The following is a 15,092-nucleotide window of genomic DNA, read 5'->3' as shown; positions in this document are numbered from 1 at the left end:
GGTTGTTGCTCGTCAAGACGGCTAATGGGCTAGTCAAGTAGGCGGTAAGAACATCAGGTGGTTGATTCAGGTGACAACCAAGGGAATGAAGATAACGTAAGGGGTTTAGCAGGGTGTGGCGTGTGGGGGATTAGTTAATAACGGGCAAGTTAAGTGAATGCCGGAAACAACAATAGAACTCAAGACTTTAAGAGAACTTGCAATTCAAGCGTTCAGTATCTACTATCTAGACATTTACCGAACTTCCATGTTCCTAGCACATTAGATCTCCAGGCTACTGATTTCATGCAAATGGACTAGGACTCGTCCGCCTCGGATGTACCCTCCCATCCCCACTTTATGTTCTTACAGAGAATAACCTAGGACACAAACGTAAGGTTCAAAAACACAGAAATATACATCAATGAAGTTCTGTTTAAAGTAGCCAACATGATAGAAATATACCACAGGAAAATGCGGAAAATAAATTAAATATAGAAAAGACTGTGTCTACACCAAGATCCTCCGATCATACTATGATATCGCAAAACTCAAGCATGTTCAATACACTATTGAAGAAATAATCAAAATCTTTCGGCCATTCGGGCACTAACTGCTCTAAGTTTGGAGTAAACTTTCCCAGCAGGCGATCCCATTATAAGACTACAAAGCGAACTCCGTGCTATCTTGATGCTTGTAACAGATCCCAAAATATGAATTTTTGAGTCGGCAATCACAATTCTAGTCTTGGTTGCATTTTCGATTGCAAACTTTGTCTTCCCCCCTTTACCCGACAGCCTCCCAATGGCACGGGACAAATGCTCACCCTTGAGTGTTTTGACGTCTTTGACCTCAAAAGTTTCTACATAGAATTCATCTGCCCTCATAAGGAGAACGGCATCTACAATGTCGAATCCGAGCATATAAGCATGCACAAAATCAGCACATTTCTGTAGATTGCCGACATCCGGAGTGTCTTTTCTTGTCTTCAATTCAACTTTACGAGCTTTAAGGTTCATCCTGACATCAATCTTCATTTGCTCGTAAATAGGAGTGTATATATCTAACCATGCCTTCTTCAAGGGTGTGTATCGGTGTTGTGGCACAGAAATCTTTCTAAACTGAACTTGACCATTAGACATCTCATGAGCCTTCAGAGGGGCAAATTTTGGCTTCAATATCGCTGTTCCAACTGCAGATCCTTCAACTTCCATAGCGTTAGTTGCACTTGTGCCTTCCATTTTGCTATCCCGCTGATAACTGAAAATTACAGCAGATGAAGGTCGAGTGCAAGTATTAGAAGTGCACAACAACACTCAAATTGAACCAGTGGAAAGAAAACTTGTTATTGCACAATCTGTGACCATGGAAATCTTTTTGTTCAAGGTTAGACTGATGCATGTAGGCCTCTACTTCTACTATACAACCCATCTCAATAATTGTGACACCAATATAAGTTTAGTTTGCTAGGATATGTATAAGCTCTATAACCTTCACTAGTTGCAGACTTCCTAAAACATCTCTTCCAATACAAAAAGAAAAGGTCATTTGTAAACAACAAAAGTCATTTCAGTTTCACATGTAACGAATTTAGTCAACTTAAAAAAATACGATAGCAAGTGGACAGTCATTAGTTCAGAATTTGGGTTGGAGGAATAAACACCAGATAGGTCCATTCTAGTAAAAATTAAGTGCAACGGTCAGTTTTAACTTCTACAGTCAGTTCAAGGTTGCACAGTACACTTGTTTTTCCCCCACCAAATGATAAAAAATTATGGAACTTATCTTAGGTATTCCATATTTCGAAGGGGAGACCTCATAATCTCATATGGGTGTTATTCAGGGCACATGAAGGCAGCTTTCATTTTTGCAGATTGGAAGTAAATGTCGTTGAGAAACTCTTAAGTTTGATCAAGTGATTTTTGTGCTAAATTAACCAGTGTGTTTTCCCAAAACTTCCTTCCCCAATTAGTCCCACAACCAGAAGCCCTCGATGAGCTGAAAAAATCAAGTAGCCCACTAAACCCTTGCTATTGATCTCAAGGACACTATCACCCTGATGCCTTCAATTTCGACATCAGGGTCCAATAATAAGGAGGTAGGGGCATGTATAAACCCGATACATGAGGGTTACTAAATGAAAAGTGCCACGCATCAAAGTACCTTGGTTAATATCTCTAACAAGAATCACTTCTTATTGCAAAATGTCAGTATTCTAAGCATTCATATAAAAGAACGAACAAGACCAAAAACATGTGTGAGCACAAGAATCACTATCAAAAGGATGAAAATTGCTTAATTTTCCCTAAGCGATTTAATTTTGCAATAATCACTATCAGCCCCATTAAAACTCTATTCTTTTTGGTAATAATAGTCGATTAACGCTAGCTGTGAATCTATAGAAGGCCAAATTTAATTTGCAACACTGAATCAATAACATTGACTAAGAAATATGAATCCATAGTTAGGTAGCGTCTTTCGTCTGAACAACTACAAAGAATAAACAACTGATATCATAAAATCAAAGTGAACAGTCGAACACTATCCACGGCAACATGATATGAATTACAAAATATAAAAACGGTAAACAAATAATCGGGACGAAATGACGGAGGTTTACAAGGCGAAGAATCAACAATTAATTATAGTAGAGCGCAAAACAACATAATCAGTAATAATCAAACAAATTTTAATTTCTGTGTTTAAAGGGAAAAAAACGGAAATCAAAAGACAAGCAATCGGAAAGCAGCAGCTAATTTCAGACAAAAGTAATTAGGGTTGCGAAAAAATGAGGAGAGTACCAATTGAATGGGATTGATAGAGAGGAAGGAGGCGCAGAAGGGTTGAAGCTATCTTTCTTTCTCTCTCTTCACTGCTGATTCACTAGGGTTTTAAGGGTTCGGCAAGACTGGAACGCAGGAGTATCGGGTTTGTTAAGCATTCTCCAACGACGCCGTTTTGATTATAATCTTAATTCTTCTAATTTGGGCCCATCTTCTCCGGTCCAATCCATTTTACCTATACGTATTAAATGGGTCATTCAGATCTGACCTGGGCCGGATTATTTCATCTCTTAAGTCTTGACAGTTGACACTATTTAATTTGGGTTGGGTGGCCATTTTGTGTCTCGGGTTGATTTCGGATGTGTTGTCGGGTCTTTTAGGGTCGAGTCAGTTTTCGTTATGTTAGGTCAAGTTAGTCATTAAATGTTATAAATATACGGAATAATAACGTATCTAACAAAAAAATATTTTACAAAATTACCTACTCCCTCCTTTTCACAAAGACCTTCCCATATCCGATCTCTAGACGACATTTTGCCTTTACTTATATGGTACGTGTACATTAATTACTAGATTTTGTGCCCGTACGTTGTACGGGTTATAATATTGATTCGTCTCTAATTGTATCTTCGCAATTGAGAAGCTATGTTTACTTTCTTAACATTAATTTTCTCGTGAGAATGTGAGTATATACAAATACATTGAAATATTTCTATAAGAATATGAGTATATACAAATAAATTAACATTTTTTTTTATGATTTGTGTATATAAAAGTTATAATCACCATGCACGAGTAACTAAATAGTCTTCTGTTTGTAAGTAAGCTTGTACAAATGTAGTTTTTTTTGCATCTGGAAAATGTTAGTTTTTCGACCCGTGACCCGTATAAGCTCACCCATATTTAGTCTGGCTCGTATTCGAGTTTAACATGTATGAACCGCCTCACCAGCCGACCCATCCAGCCCGTTTGAGTGGTCTAGCAAACCTTGCATCAAAGTCATGTGGTAATTATCTAAATTTTGTAGTCTAACCCGTATTCGAGTTTAACATTTATGAACCACCTCAGCAGTCGACCCATCCAACTCGTTTGAGTGGTCTACAATTGTTTTAAAATTCTTATCATTTTAGCTTTTTACTTTTAAAGTTTATATATATACCAATATAACTCTATCATCTTAATCGGATAAAATTTCCATAAGTTTGGTGATAGTTCTACAAATGGAGAAAAGAAGCTAAAATAGGAGATAAAACATAAATTTATCCCCAAGAGGAATACGGTAAGAATAAAGGTGAATGGAAGCTCAGATTAGAATTCAAAGTTGGTGAATTCATAGTTCATACTACAGACACTAAGGAGGCATCCAATCAAAAACTTCAAAGTTGCAGTTACACCAGCAGAACACACAAGTACTCCATATCAATCAGTTTGCTAAACTAACACTACAAAAGAAACGCGGGTTAGTGACGGGCATACCGACGGAAAAAAGAGGCCATCAGAAAACACGGGTTACTGACGGATTTTTGACGGAAATTCCGTCGGTAACATTTCCTGACGGAAATTCCGTCAGTTATAATTGGCGCGTTGACATAGTCAATGGCGCTAAAAAACATGTGACGAAATTTGACCAATAAATGTAAGCACGATCACGTAGATCGGGATTGTCAGTCTCAACAGTTGCATTATTCAAAACAGCCTGTCAACAATGAAAAGACCAGTGCCTCAAGCAGTACAATCAGAAAAGATCACTACAAAACGGATTTGACCAATAATAGATCCCTATCGAGCAGTGATAGTCTGCGCAGCAATATTCTATGAACATAGATTAGGGTGTAGAGAACTACATGGAGGATAAGTCGCTTTTTAATGACAATAACAGGATACATTGATCACGAATTATCCCGTGTAAACTGAAATATACAGCAAAAACTTCAACTGCACGGAGTTAAAAATTGTTCTACTGCTTTACTTAATACATAAGTATATAACCTGCAGCAGATGTAAATGTCCGCACTAATCCCTGAAGAACTACATGACATGTTCATTTCCATGTAATGAAGTACATAATATGTTTATAGAATTTGCATAATTTTAATTTATAATTTTAAATTTTATTAAGTAGTTATATATATCGAGATGCAGGGGACAAAAATTAAATTACGCTGCTAACATATTACTCCTGTTATAGTTGTCGGTGTGTATATATATGTATATGATTCTTTGGAGATTTTATCTGATGTAGGATCAAAAATAAAACTCAATCTTTTTTGTAATTTACTATATCTCTTATTTGATTAGCTCAAAATAATTATCTTCAGCTGGGTTTATTATTAAAAATAAAAATCGTGTTTTAAAAAAATTGGAGTCTCTAGAATTGCCTGAAAAAAGTCTCTTTTATATATATACTAGATTTAATGCCCGTGCGATGCACGGGCGGTATTTGTAATGTTTTATTGTAAATAATGCAGTAGCTTATGATAGGTATTTTATCAAGTTTAATACAGGTCAGGTTAGTAAGCATGCATTAAGAAATATGAACCCTCTATCTATCCATATAATCCTCCGATTCGGTTATTTCTTTACCTATTTCATTTTAAGGCGTCTCGTTTATTTGCTTATCTTTTTATATTAGCCAAGTTTTGCATAAGTTATCTGATCATACACATTTATGTCTATTTGTCATCCATTAACAACCATCATAAATGATCTTTTTCCTTTATTTGCCCATTGTTTAATGGTAAACAAATGACCGAAATGAATAGAGTATATGCAAAGGCCAAAGATAAATGTAGATATTTGTACGCCTATTATATACGAAGTACTCCCTCTGTCCCAGTCATTTGTTGTTCTTTTTTATATTGGGGTGTTTCACTGAGTTGTTGTCCTTTCTATTTTAAGAATGAACAATTTGATCATTCACACTCAATTTGCTCCACTTGTCATTTAGTAATTGGCTCTCCCTCTTTCCTTGGTCTTTGGGCCAAAAACAAAGGACGACAATTGACCGGAACGGAGGGAGTATACTACTACTATAGTTAAGGTGTTTAGTGGGTATTAAATATTTAGATTGTATCCAAGAAAATTATCGCACAATGTTCATGCAAAGTTGAAAGTACTACTCGTTTTATATTATTATTATCTATAAATATAATTAAAAGCCTCCTCTAAAATGGCTATTAAACGCCAAGCGGACAAATCCACGTAGGACTGGAAAAAGCCACCTAGAATTCTACTTCCCACGTGTTATCCACGTCAAATGCCATCCTAAGTTTCCTGCCTCTTAAGAAAAGTCAGCATAATTAATAAACTAACCGCCTTACTAAAGCTACCCAAACATTTACCTCTGTTCCTTCATCTTCCTCCTCAGTTCAGACGGTTTACTCCATTGAAAGCTCCTATTGACTGCATAATAATTATAATGTTTCGGTTGTCAAACTCATCAGAGCCCACAGTGATTATATTTCATAAAACAGTACAAAAAACGACTCTTAATCTTAACCCTCTTCGTATACCTGTGTCCGTAACCGAAATAGCCATTATTGACCATCGAATTACAACATTATCCCCCAAATTTCATCTATTCTATATTAAAATTCATTCATATTCATCTCCGTATTGCAGTCTAAATCAAAAAACACGTCTATTACTTCGAAACCGTCAACGTCTTATCACGTTCTCAGGCGGAATCGCAATGGAACAACAAACCATTTTTGGCTGAATTACGATCTGTGATTGTGGACAGCTTTGTATATCCCTCCGTTGTTATTCGAATCTTTGAGGGGAACGGGTTACTACTCTTAGAAATTGTGAATTTGGTTCATATTATATCCCACAGGTATGCCATTTTTCTTTATCATATTTTTTAAGATCAACGTTTAGTGCTAAATTTGTTGATATCTTTGTTCTAACTTCTAACCAAGTGTTTTCATGCAGGTTATTTTGTTTACTTGATCATAATTAAGCAAATTCCACTTTCATCAGGTCTTTTCTTTAAAATGTCAATTTTACTTATTGTATTTATGTGAAATACTTTGTTTTAAATACTCTGAAAACTTTCTTTTGATGTTATGCAGACTTTTGACTTTCTATTTTTGTTGGATAAGGAGTGTTGAAGGTATTAGGCCCATTGATTAGTTTAACACATCAGATATATGTATACAATTTCACGAAATTCCTTCCTGCTGCCTACTGTTTGCTCTCTCTTTTTTATTGTAACTCGCTTTGATTTGTTGCTGTGTCTCAAATTCCAGACAGAATCTGCTTGAGAACAACTAAAGCCACTAATTTCGAATACCGGTGGATTGGGTTTCCGGGAAAAAAACCAAAGGTACCGCTATGCTTTCTTGGTTGAGGCTTAATTTTCTTCATTTTTATTCAAATGTAAGCATTAGTTAAACGAGGAGGCCTGCCTATTGCTATTAATTATTTTTATCTTTGGAAAATAAGATCTTACTAGAGAGTTGAACCAAATAATTTTAGACAGAGTGCAACCTTATAAACATATGACGATGGTGATGGAAAAAGTTTAACCATTTATTATAGGACCTATTGGTTACTAATAATCCTTTGTAGCACTCTGTCATGTTCAGTACGTAGTACTCCGTATTACTATAACAAATGCTTTGTTAGAAAGGTTTTGAAAAAACTAATTTACTCACAACTCAGCTGCAAACTGACTTGTACATTTCACAAGCCAACAACAAACGGAGAAAATATAATTGGTGTGTATTAGCACAGTCGTCCGTTGGTAATGCAATATAAATTGCAACAATTTAATTTGTTTTTTACTATCTCGATTGTAACATGAACTATGAATAAGAGTTCTAAGTGTTAATACTAAGGAGCTAGGACATTGATGACTTTGCGGGCAGTTTTGGGAAGCATGACACCTTGGTTCCGTTTGTAGTCTATTTTTAATGTACAATTGTACCGGTTTTTCCTTCCAAAATTGCAGCGGGTTAGTACACTTATATGCGTTTTCGGCAGCATACAAAAGATGAATTACCCGAACATTTGTGAGGGACAAAATTTATCCGCAAATCCAGTTTTAGAACAAATGCAGACAGAATCAGCCTGACAGAAACTGTAGCTAATAATTCCGACTTTCGTGGGATTTGGATTCCGGGTGAAAAATTAAGGTACTGCTATTCTGACGTCTCCACATATTGAGTGTTTTATAGTCGGAAAACGCGCCAATAGGATGCATGCGAACGAAACCCAGCAGGTCGACTGAGCATGCCGATGAACAGAATAAACCAGATGAAACAAAGGAAAAATGACAACAACCGAGAAGTGACGGACCGACAAACCGATAGACAACTTCGTCTGGCAGGAGACAAACCATAACGATTCACAAAATGGGGATATAATCGAGAAATGGTGGATGAATTGGGGATTCGGCAAACGGGCCGGAATGATAGAATCATAGACGGGATGGAATAGCAAGACAATAAATCAATACGAGATGCAGGAAACGAACAATTAGGAATCAAAAAATGGGGATCTAATGCCTTTTGCAAGCAAGGTGGGAGATCTAAAATGTGTGGCTGAGTGCACGCGTGTCTCACCATCTAACATAATGAATTCTTTAGTTTAAAATAATACATTAATTTCACAATTTTAAAAAACAAACAGACAAAAACCGTCATGACACCGTATACACCAAACCAAACCCAACCCACCAAAACAACAAACTAAAAAACTGTAACATATCATATTCATATACTACCTCCCATTCATCATAATCTTCCCATTTTGTTTTGGCACAATACTTTAGGAAAAATATTAAAATAGGAGTAAAAGAGTTGTGTGAGGTTGGTGATAAGAGAGAGGGATGAATTATTAGTAGTTAAATAAAGAATTGTGGGGGCCAAAACATAAAGGAAAGTAATAAAATTGGAGTAAAAGAGTTGTGTGGGGTTTGGTGATAGGAGAGAGAAATGAATAAAATAAGAGGGAAAGAGGGAACATTATAGTGACTGGGAGGGAGTATAAATTAAACCATCGGCAGTAAAAGAAAAAAAATAAAAACCAAACGTGTATAGTTCCCATATAAAAACACAATATAAAAGTAAAACGATAAACCATGACAAAAACCCAAAAAAAAAACATGACCTCAAAAACAAACAAACTAAAATACGGTTAAAAAACAAACCAACAAAAAATTACAAACACAGAATACTTAAAGAAAAAAACCCGTGATTCCCACGGGTGCCAAAACTAGTTATCATCTTAAACGGCTAGAGTATGAGTATGCAAAATTATGGACGATGTTAATCAATTTCACAGGGCAAAAGTGTTTTAAATGAGTCGTGGGTTACTAACCCTATGGAGAAAATAATATTCTATCCGTTTTCGAAATAGCTTCCATTTTCACTTATAGTAGTCTTTAAATTGTATTTCCTCCTTCTCACTTATTTGTTGTCCTTCCATTTTGAGACATGTATTCCTTAAATCGTACTCCCTTTATTCTAGTTATTTGTTGTCCTATTCCATTTTGAGACATATACTCCTTAAATCGTGCTTCCTTCGTCTCAGTTATTTATTATCCTGTTCCATTTTAGAGTGTCTCGGTAATGATTGTCCTGCCGAAACGGAAGGAGTACATTTTATATTTAGAAGGTATTGGGTGGTATGGGTACGAAGGAAGTAAATAAATGTTGTTATGCGAGTACACAAAAATTGGATTACCATATTGATAGTTGTCCTACTTTTCAAAGTGAAGATCCGAGTTTCTGACTTCACAAATCTTTTTTGCCCTCAACAAAAACGTAAACCTAAGTATTTTCTATGTCTTTCAAATAGCATTCCGATGCGTCGGAAGATTAATACTCTCTCCTTCCCGATCGGATCATTACCATTTAATAACTTAATTATTCAATAAACAATGTAATTAACACATTGAATAATTGTTGATCAATAAACAGTATCAAAAACATAAATTACGAATAAATATGAGACTGCATTCACAATAAAAATAAAATAAAATTAAAAATATAAATATGAGTTTAAAGGGAAGGGGAAACCACATGGGATCACACGTTTGGAAATTTGGAATTTTGACGGTTAGAAAGCCGTATATATACATGCTAATAGTTTGTGTTTTATCAAATTTAAAATTCCTTAAAAGAGTTTTATAGGGAGTAGTTAATGTGTATTGTTGAGTATTACGTAATTAAGATCTTCTAGGATAATCAATATTATTATTTCATCTATATTTTATACTCCGCGTAGTTCGTAAACGTTGGAGACTCTGTAAACGCTCGAAAAAAGCTTCCTTTATTAATATATATATATATATATATATATATATATATATATATATATATATATATATATATTAATATATTGATTGATTTTTCACGTAAATATATTAATGTATTTTGAAAGAATTTTTAAAATTTTTAGTTTCAATATTATACTCCGTAGTTCGCCTGTTTTCTTATATTCATGGTCAAAGTTTTACAACTTTGACTCTAAAAAGTCAAATGAAAAGATCTTTATGAAACGAAGGAAAAATTTATTATAGATCGTTGTAAGGAATGAAAAATTCAGGGTATCCCTTACTCTTTCGCTCTTGGCAGTTTAATGTATGTCATGATGTGAATAAAACCCGACATTGCTTATGCTGGTGGAGTAGATAGTCACCATCAGTCTAATCAAAGAAAGCAACATTGGGTATCAGTTCATCTTGCGATTTCTCAGAGGAACTAGCAAATTAGCAATAGGTGTTTTGTACTTTGGAAAAGGAGAACCTATGCTAATGGGTTATAATGATACCGACTCCAGAAAGTTTTTTTTTTATTTTTTTTTTTATTAGGTAATAAAATTAGATTGATCCTCTAAGGTAGGACCAACATATCTCATCCTTTCGAATGATAGAGGTAAGTTGAAGCCACCTGCTTTCAAACCACCTCGAAAGAGTTGGACATGAATGTCCAATAGAAGTTATAAAATCGGCAACTTTGTTGGCTTCACGAAAGCAATGTTTAATTATCACTTCAACAAAGAACTGAAAATCTAATTTTACATCCTTAATAATACTAGAAATTTCCCAAGGAATTTGCCAAGTACTACGGATTGAGTTGATCACACATAAATTATCACATTTTACAATTAACTTCGATTTGATTCCTAAGTATTTAGCTGCTAAAATGCCTTCTTTTAAAGCGAGAGTTTTAGCAACAAGAATACTATTAGATCCGCACTTTTTTGCTCCTAGCAAAACGATTTTACCATTATGATCTCTTATAGAATATCCTAGAGTAGCTTTGTTACCATCTATTTTTGATCCGTCAAAATTTAGCTTTAGAAACCCATTTTTAGGTTTCTCCCACCAAATTTCTTCCTTACTAGTAGTATTTCTAACTGAGACGTCTTTATCGGAATTGTTAAGATCCTTAGAGCATCAACAATAGAGGTTTGTCAACAAAGGTTTGTGTACTTTTTAGAGGTTTGTTGACAAACTTCTCTATTGTTGGAGATGGGGTTTGAGGTTCATCCATAGGAATGGTTACACATTTGTATACGGGTTTGTTGATTGACATGGCAAGTGGTCCCCTAAAAGTTAGTATATTTTTATTCTCCAATAACATATGTATGAGGGGGAAAAAATGGGTAATTTTATGTGGGTCCCCATGATATGAACCTGAAAAGGTTTTACATTGTTGTATATGAGTTTGTTATTGAAGAGGTTTGTTAAATTGATGATGTGTCATGTGACAAACCTCTTTAGAGGTTCATCTATTGTGGATGCCCTTATATCTAGTCTCATTCCAAATCTTGATGCTAATATTACATAACATGATAATTTTGCTAATATTAAAATGAGGGATATGTGTCCTTTAAGCTACAAGAATGTGTGGCATATCGAAATTGAGTATATTACAGCCGCTAAAACTTGTAAAGAAATGTCATTGTTGAGGTATGACAAATTATTGGTATGGAAAGATAATATATTTTTCAATGTTTCTTTTAATTAAAATAACAGATGGATTTTTTTTTTTTGGTACAAAAAATAAGATGATACAAGTATACAACTACACCATTCACTATATTTTCTATATTTTGATATTCTTATTAGGTATAAATCCTTGTTACATGTTCGTATCTTTCGAATATAAAACGAAAGAGAAGGTTCCAAAAATGTGCACTTATCCTAGTTGTATCATGCTGCGGGAAAAAAATCTTGTGTCCTTCAGGAGGACGGTACTCCTTACACCTAAACTTTTAAAATATTTGATTTGGTAGATTACCTTTAGCTGTAAGGAGGACGGTACTCCGAGAGAACACAAGAATTTTTCCATGGTGCAGATTGTCACACGCGCCCATTTGTCCAAATAGAAAGGGGAATAAGTAAGTATGGAATCGTATTTTGCATCCTAAAAACAGAGTATGACACTACCAAGGAATTCTAGGTGGAACCAGGAGGACGATAGTAAGTAGATTGAAACCAAGTATCAACCGGAGAGCTTGATACTATAGGGCGATCTTCACTGTTGGATTGCTCGCCGGAGAAAAATTCCTGGTTGCGCAATTGTTGATTATTCGCAGAACTCCATATTTGTTCTAAGCCGGGGAAACTAAACTCACCGGAACTTTGCAATAACTGAGAATAATCCAAGTAATCTCGCATTGCATTTTGATTGCTCTGTTTTTCGTAATTTATCGACTGCGGAACTTGAAATGAAGGCGACGTAACTGGCAAGACAGCCGATGATGGCATTGCAGAGGAGACAGTGGAGACGACAGGTGTTGATTGGACGGACTCAGGGAAGTTGAGTTTAGCACGATTACCACGGAAACGGAGTGCGGCAGCGTCATAGGCACGGGCAGCTGCAACAGCGGTGTCAAAGGTGCCTAGCCAAACACGGGCGGCTTTGTGTGGGTCCCGGATTTCGGCAGCCCATTTTCCCCAAGGTCTTTGACGTACTCCCCTGTATCGTCGCTTTTGCTCTCCGGATTCGTCAGACGTGGTTGTTGCGGACGGCGAAGGTCGGCTTGTGGTGATTCTGGTGCTGGAGCTTGATATGGCACCTCGTTGGAGTTGGACGGTGGTTTGTGTATTCTCTTCTTGTACTGTCAATGAAACATTTAAATTCAATTAATTGTTCAATTTAACATATTTGGAAACATAATCCAACCCGTCATTCTTTTACTAATAGATACGGAGTACTCTGTACATATAAAACCGATTAGTTTTGTAATTATTTTTCACTAATAAATAACACAGATCATAATTTCTTGGTGATTGTATCTTTATTACGAGTATTTGGGTGAACCCATCCTAGAAAAGACCCAACTCTTGTTTACATAACTTACCAGAAGTAGCACCAAAAGATGAGTCTCCAGCAGCAAGATTACTACAATAGCCTCTAATCATTTGATGACCATCATTTCCTCCAACAAATTGTCCATACATGAATTGAGCATCATCCCTTCCTCTCTTCTGCCCCACTCCTGTCGTCGTCGTCGTCGCGGGGTATTCATACAAACTATACGGTTCTCCCCGCTGACCATCATACCCGTCTCGACCTGAAACCACGTCTGTCAAAGCCATAACCATAGCAGAGGTCTCCCAACTTGCAGGAAATGTACTTTGTGGTTGTGGGCTCGCTGCAGATGGTATCATCACCTCTGTTGTCGTGCCAGTAAAGTTCTCTCTTTCCACTTCACCACCGGTGGACGAAAAGCAAGGGTAATCTCTTGGGTTCGCCACTTTTGAAAAACACATGTATGTATGTATGTAGTACACCGGTCACGCTTGCTCGATCGCTCTTATTTAGTCTTTTGGTCCCTCTACAAAACAAATGCTTAATTTAGATAACTTATGAAAATTACTCGACATTTGTTCACATACACCACCTGAATTTATATAAGATTGGTTTATAGAATATGTAAGCTATTATCTTAGTCGGTAGATTCATTTAGCGGTGTGTCTTTAATATTTCGTCGTTACGCAACAGAAGATAGTGATACAGGAGATAAGACACACGAATGGGGTTTTCTCCTCCAGTGGAGGTACCAAATTAACATAAATCTACGCGTATATATTGTTTACATATTTCATTTTCAAGTGTCTTACTCAATTATTTACCTTTTTATTTTAAAAATGTATTTAATGGATAATTTGATCATATACACACAATTTGATTCACTTGTCATCTAATAATTAATACCTCTTTTTTTCTTGATTTTTATGCAAAACTAAAGATAAACAAGTGTTCGGAACGGAAGGAATATTTCACCATAGCTAAGTTTTGCTACAGTTTTCTAATACTCCTTAAATTAATACGAGAAGTTTTTTTCAGGGAAAGAAGAAAAAATATTAATTAAAATTTGTAAAAGGGCACGGCGAATATAAAAGAATATTGTAAAAATTTATAACATGACAAAAAAACACTAAAGAAAAGTAGAATTTTACTAGCAACATAAAAAATATTAGCAAAAAAATAGGTACGAATGTTAAGAAAGGACGTATCAGATGAAATATTTATTCATACAAGAAAAAAAGGGTTCGAATGATATATAAAAGTGTAAGGTGAACGTGCTCTCTAAATATATCTTATTGAGAACTTAGTATTTACACGTCTTAAAAAAGACTTACCAATTTATCGAATATTAGAAATCACAATGAGCTTAATCTTTTGCAATAATAGAGGTTTTTAACTTGAGACCAAAATGCATAATAGACAAATTTTATATAATATTGTATAATGTTTGAATTTTAATTAGGGAAGTTTGCAATATTTTTTGAGTGGGTCTAGTTTAGTGAGAGGGGTGGGATAAATATTACTCGGGGAGAGTTTATTTTATATGAGAAGGCCGTTTAAAGTACAGAAGTAATACCCTGCACCTAGCCCTGTTATATCATTTCCCATTCATACGAAGTATTTTTTTTTTTTGGTAAGGATTATTATTAAAAATGGTTATTTTATTTCAAGTAAAAATATTAATGTTTTTTATTGGAGCATGTGGGAAAAACAAGTTAAGTAGTCCAAGTAATGTACTCCGTACGAAGGCCGACTTGTGTGATGTGAGTGTGTTCACACGTGCAGAATTGGCAAAGGATGGACAAAAAAAAGTGAAAGGTGGGTAGGTTTTTGCCTTGTCATGCGGTCATACCAAGAGGTGTAGGTGTATGTCGGTTAACTTTGTTTAGCAAGATGGTCCTCGTTTTCAATTTGGCCTCTTGTTTATTTTAGTTTTTTTAAATACTTAATATCTCCTATTTTCGTCTTATCTATTTATGTCGCCAATGTAGGTAATTAGATCTGGACAACAGTGTATTGGCCCGACACCCACCAACCTGGTCCGCCCAGCGGTTCACCA

The 15,092-nt window shown here is 35.4% G+C and overlaps 2 protein-coding genes across 3 annotated transcripts; both read right to left on the bottom strand.

Moving 5' to 3' along the window:
• Window positions 1-450: 450 nt before the first annotated feature.
• On the bottom strand, window positions 451-2,910 carry LOC141605437 (uncharacterized). Its single transcript, XM_074424201.1, has 2 exons — window positions 2,781-2,910; window positions 451-1,239 (listed from the first exon to the last, which is right to left on the bottom strand). The coding sequence occupies exon 2, from the start codon at window positions 1,218-1,220 to the stop codon at window positions 564-566; it is 657 nt and encodes a 218-aa protein (XP_074280302.1). The 5' UTR covers window positions 1,221-1,239; window positions 2,781-2,910; the 3' UTR covers window positions 451-563.
• Window positions 2,911-11,799: 8,889 nt separating this feature from the next.
• On the bottom strand, window positions 11,800-14,530 carry LOC141608909 (uncharacterized). Of its 2 annotated transcripts, XM_074428233.1 has the most exons (3): window positions 14,368-14,530; window positions 13,083-13,559; window positions 11,800-12,839 (listed from the first exon to the last, which is right to left on the bottom strand). In XM_074428233.1, the coding sequence occupies exons 2-3, from the start codon at window positions 13,492-13,494 to the stop codon at window positions 12,175-12,177; spliced, it is 1,077 nt and encodes a 358-aa protein (XP_074284334.1). In that variant the 5' UTR covers window positions 13,495-13,559; window positions 14,368-14,530; the 3' UTR covers window positions 11,800-12,174. The 2 variants fall into 2 exon arrangements, with proteins under 2 accessions (XP_074284334.1, XP_074284335.1); XM_074428234.1 differs by lacking the exon at window positions 14,368-14,530 and having other exon boundaries at window positions 13,083-13,595.
• Window positions 14,531-15,092: the final 562 nt, after the last annotated feature.

The sequence above is a fragment of the Silene latifolia genome, chromosome 10, assembly GCF_048544455.1.
Source record: "Silene latifolia isolate original U9 population chromosome 10, ASM4854445v1, whole genome shotgun sequence".
Classification (NCBI taxonomy): Eukaryota; Viridiplantae; Streptophyta; class Magnoliopsida; order Caryophyllales; family Caryophyllaceae; genus Silene; species Silene latifolia.
This window is presented reverse-complemented; position numbering and strand designations above follow the sequence as displayed.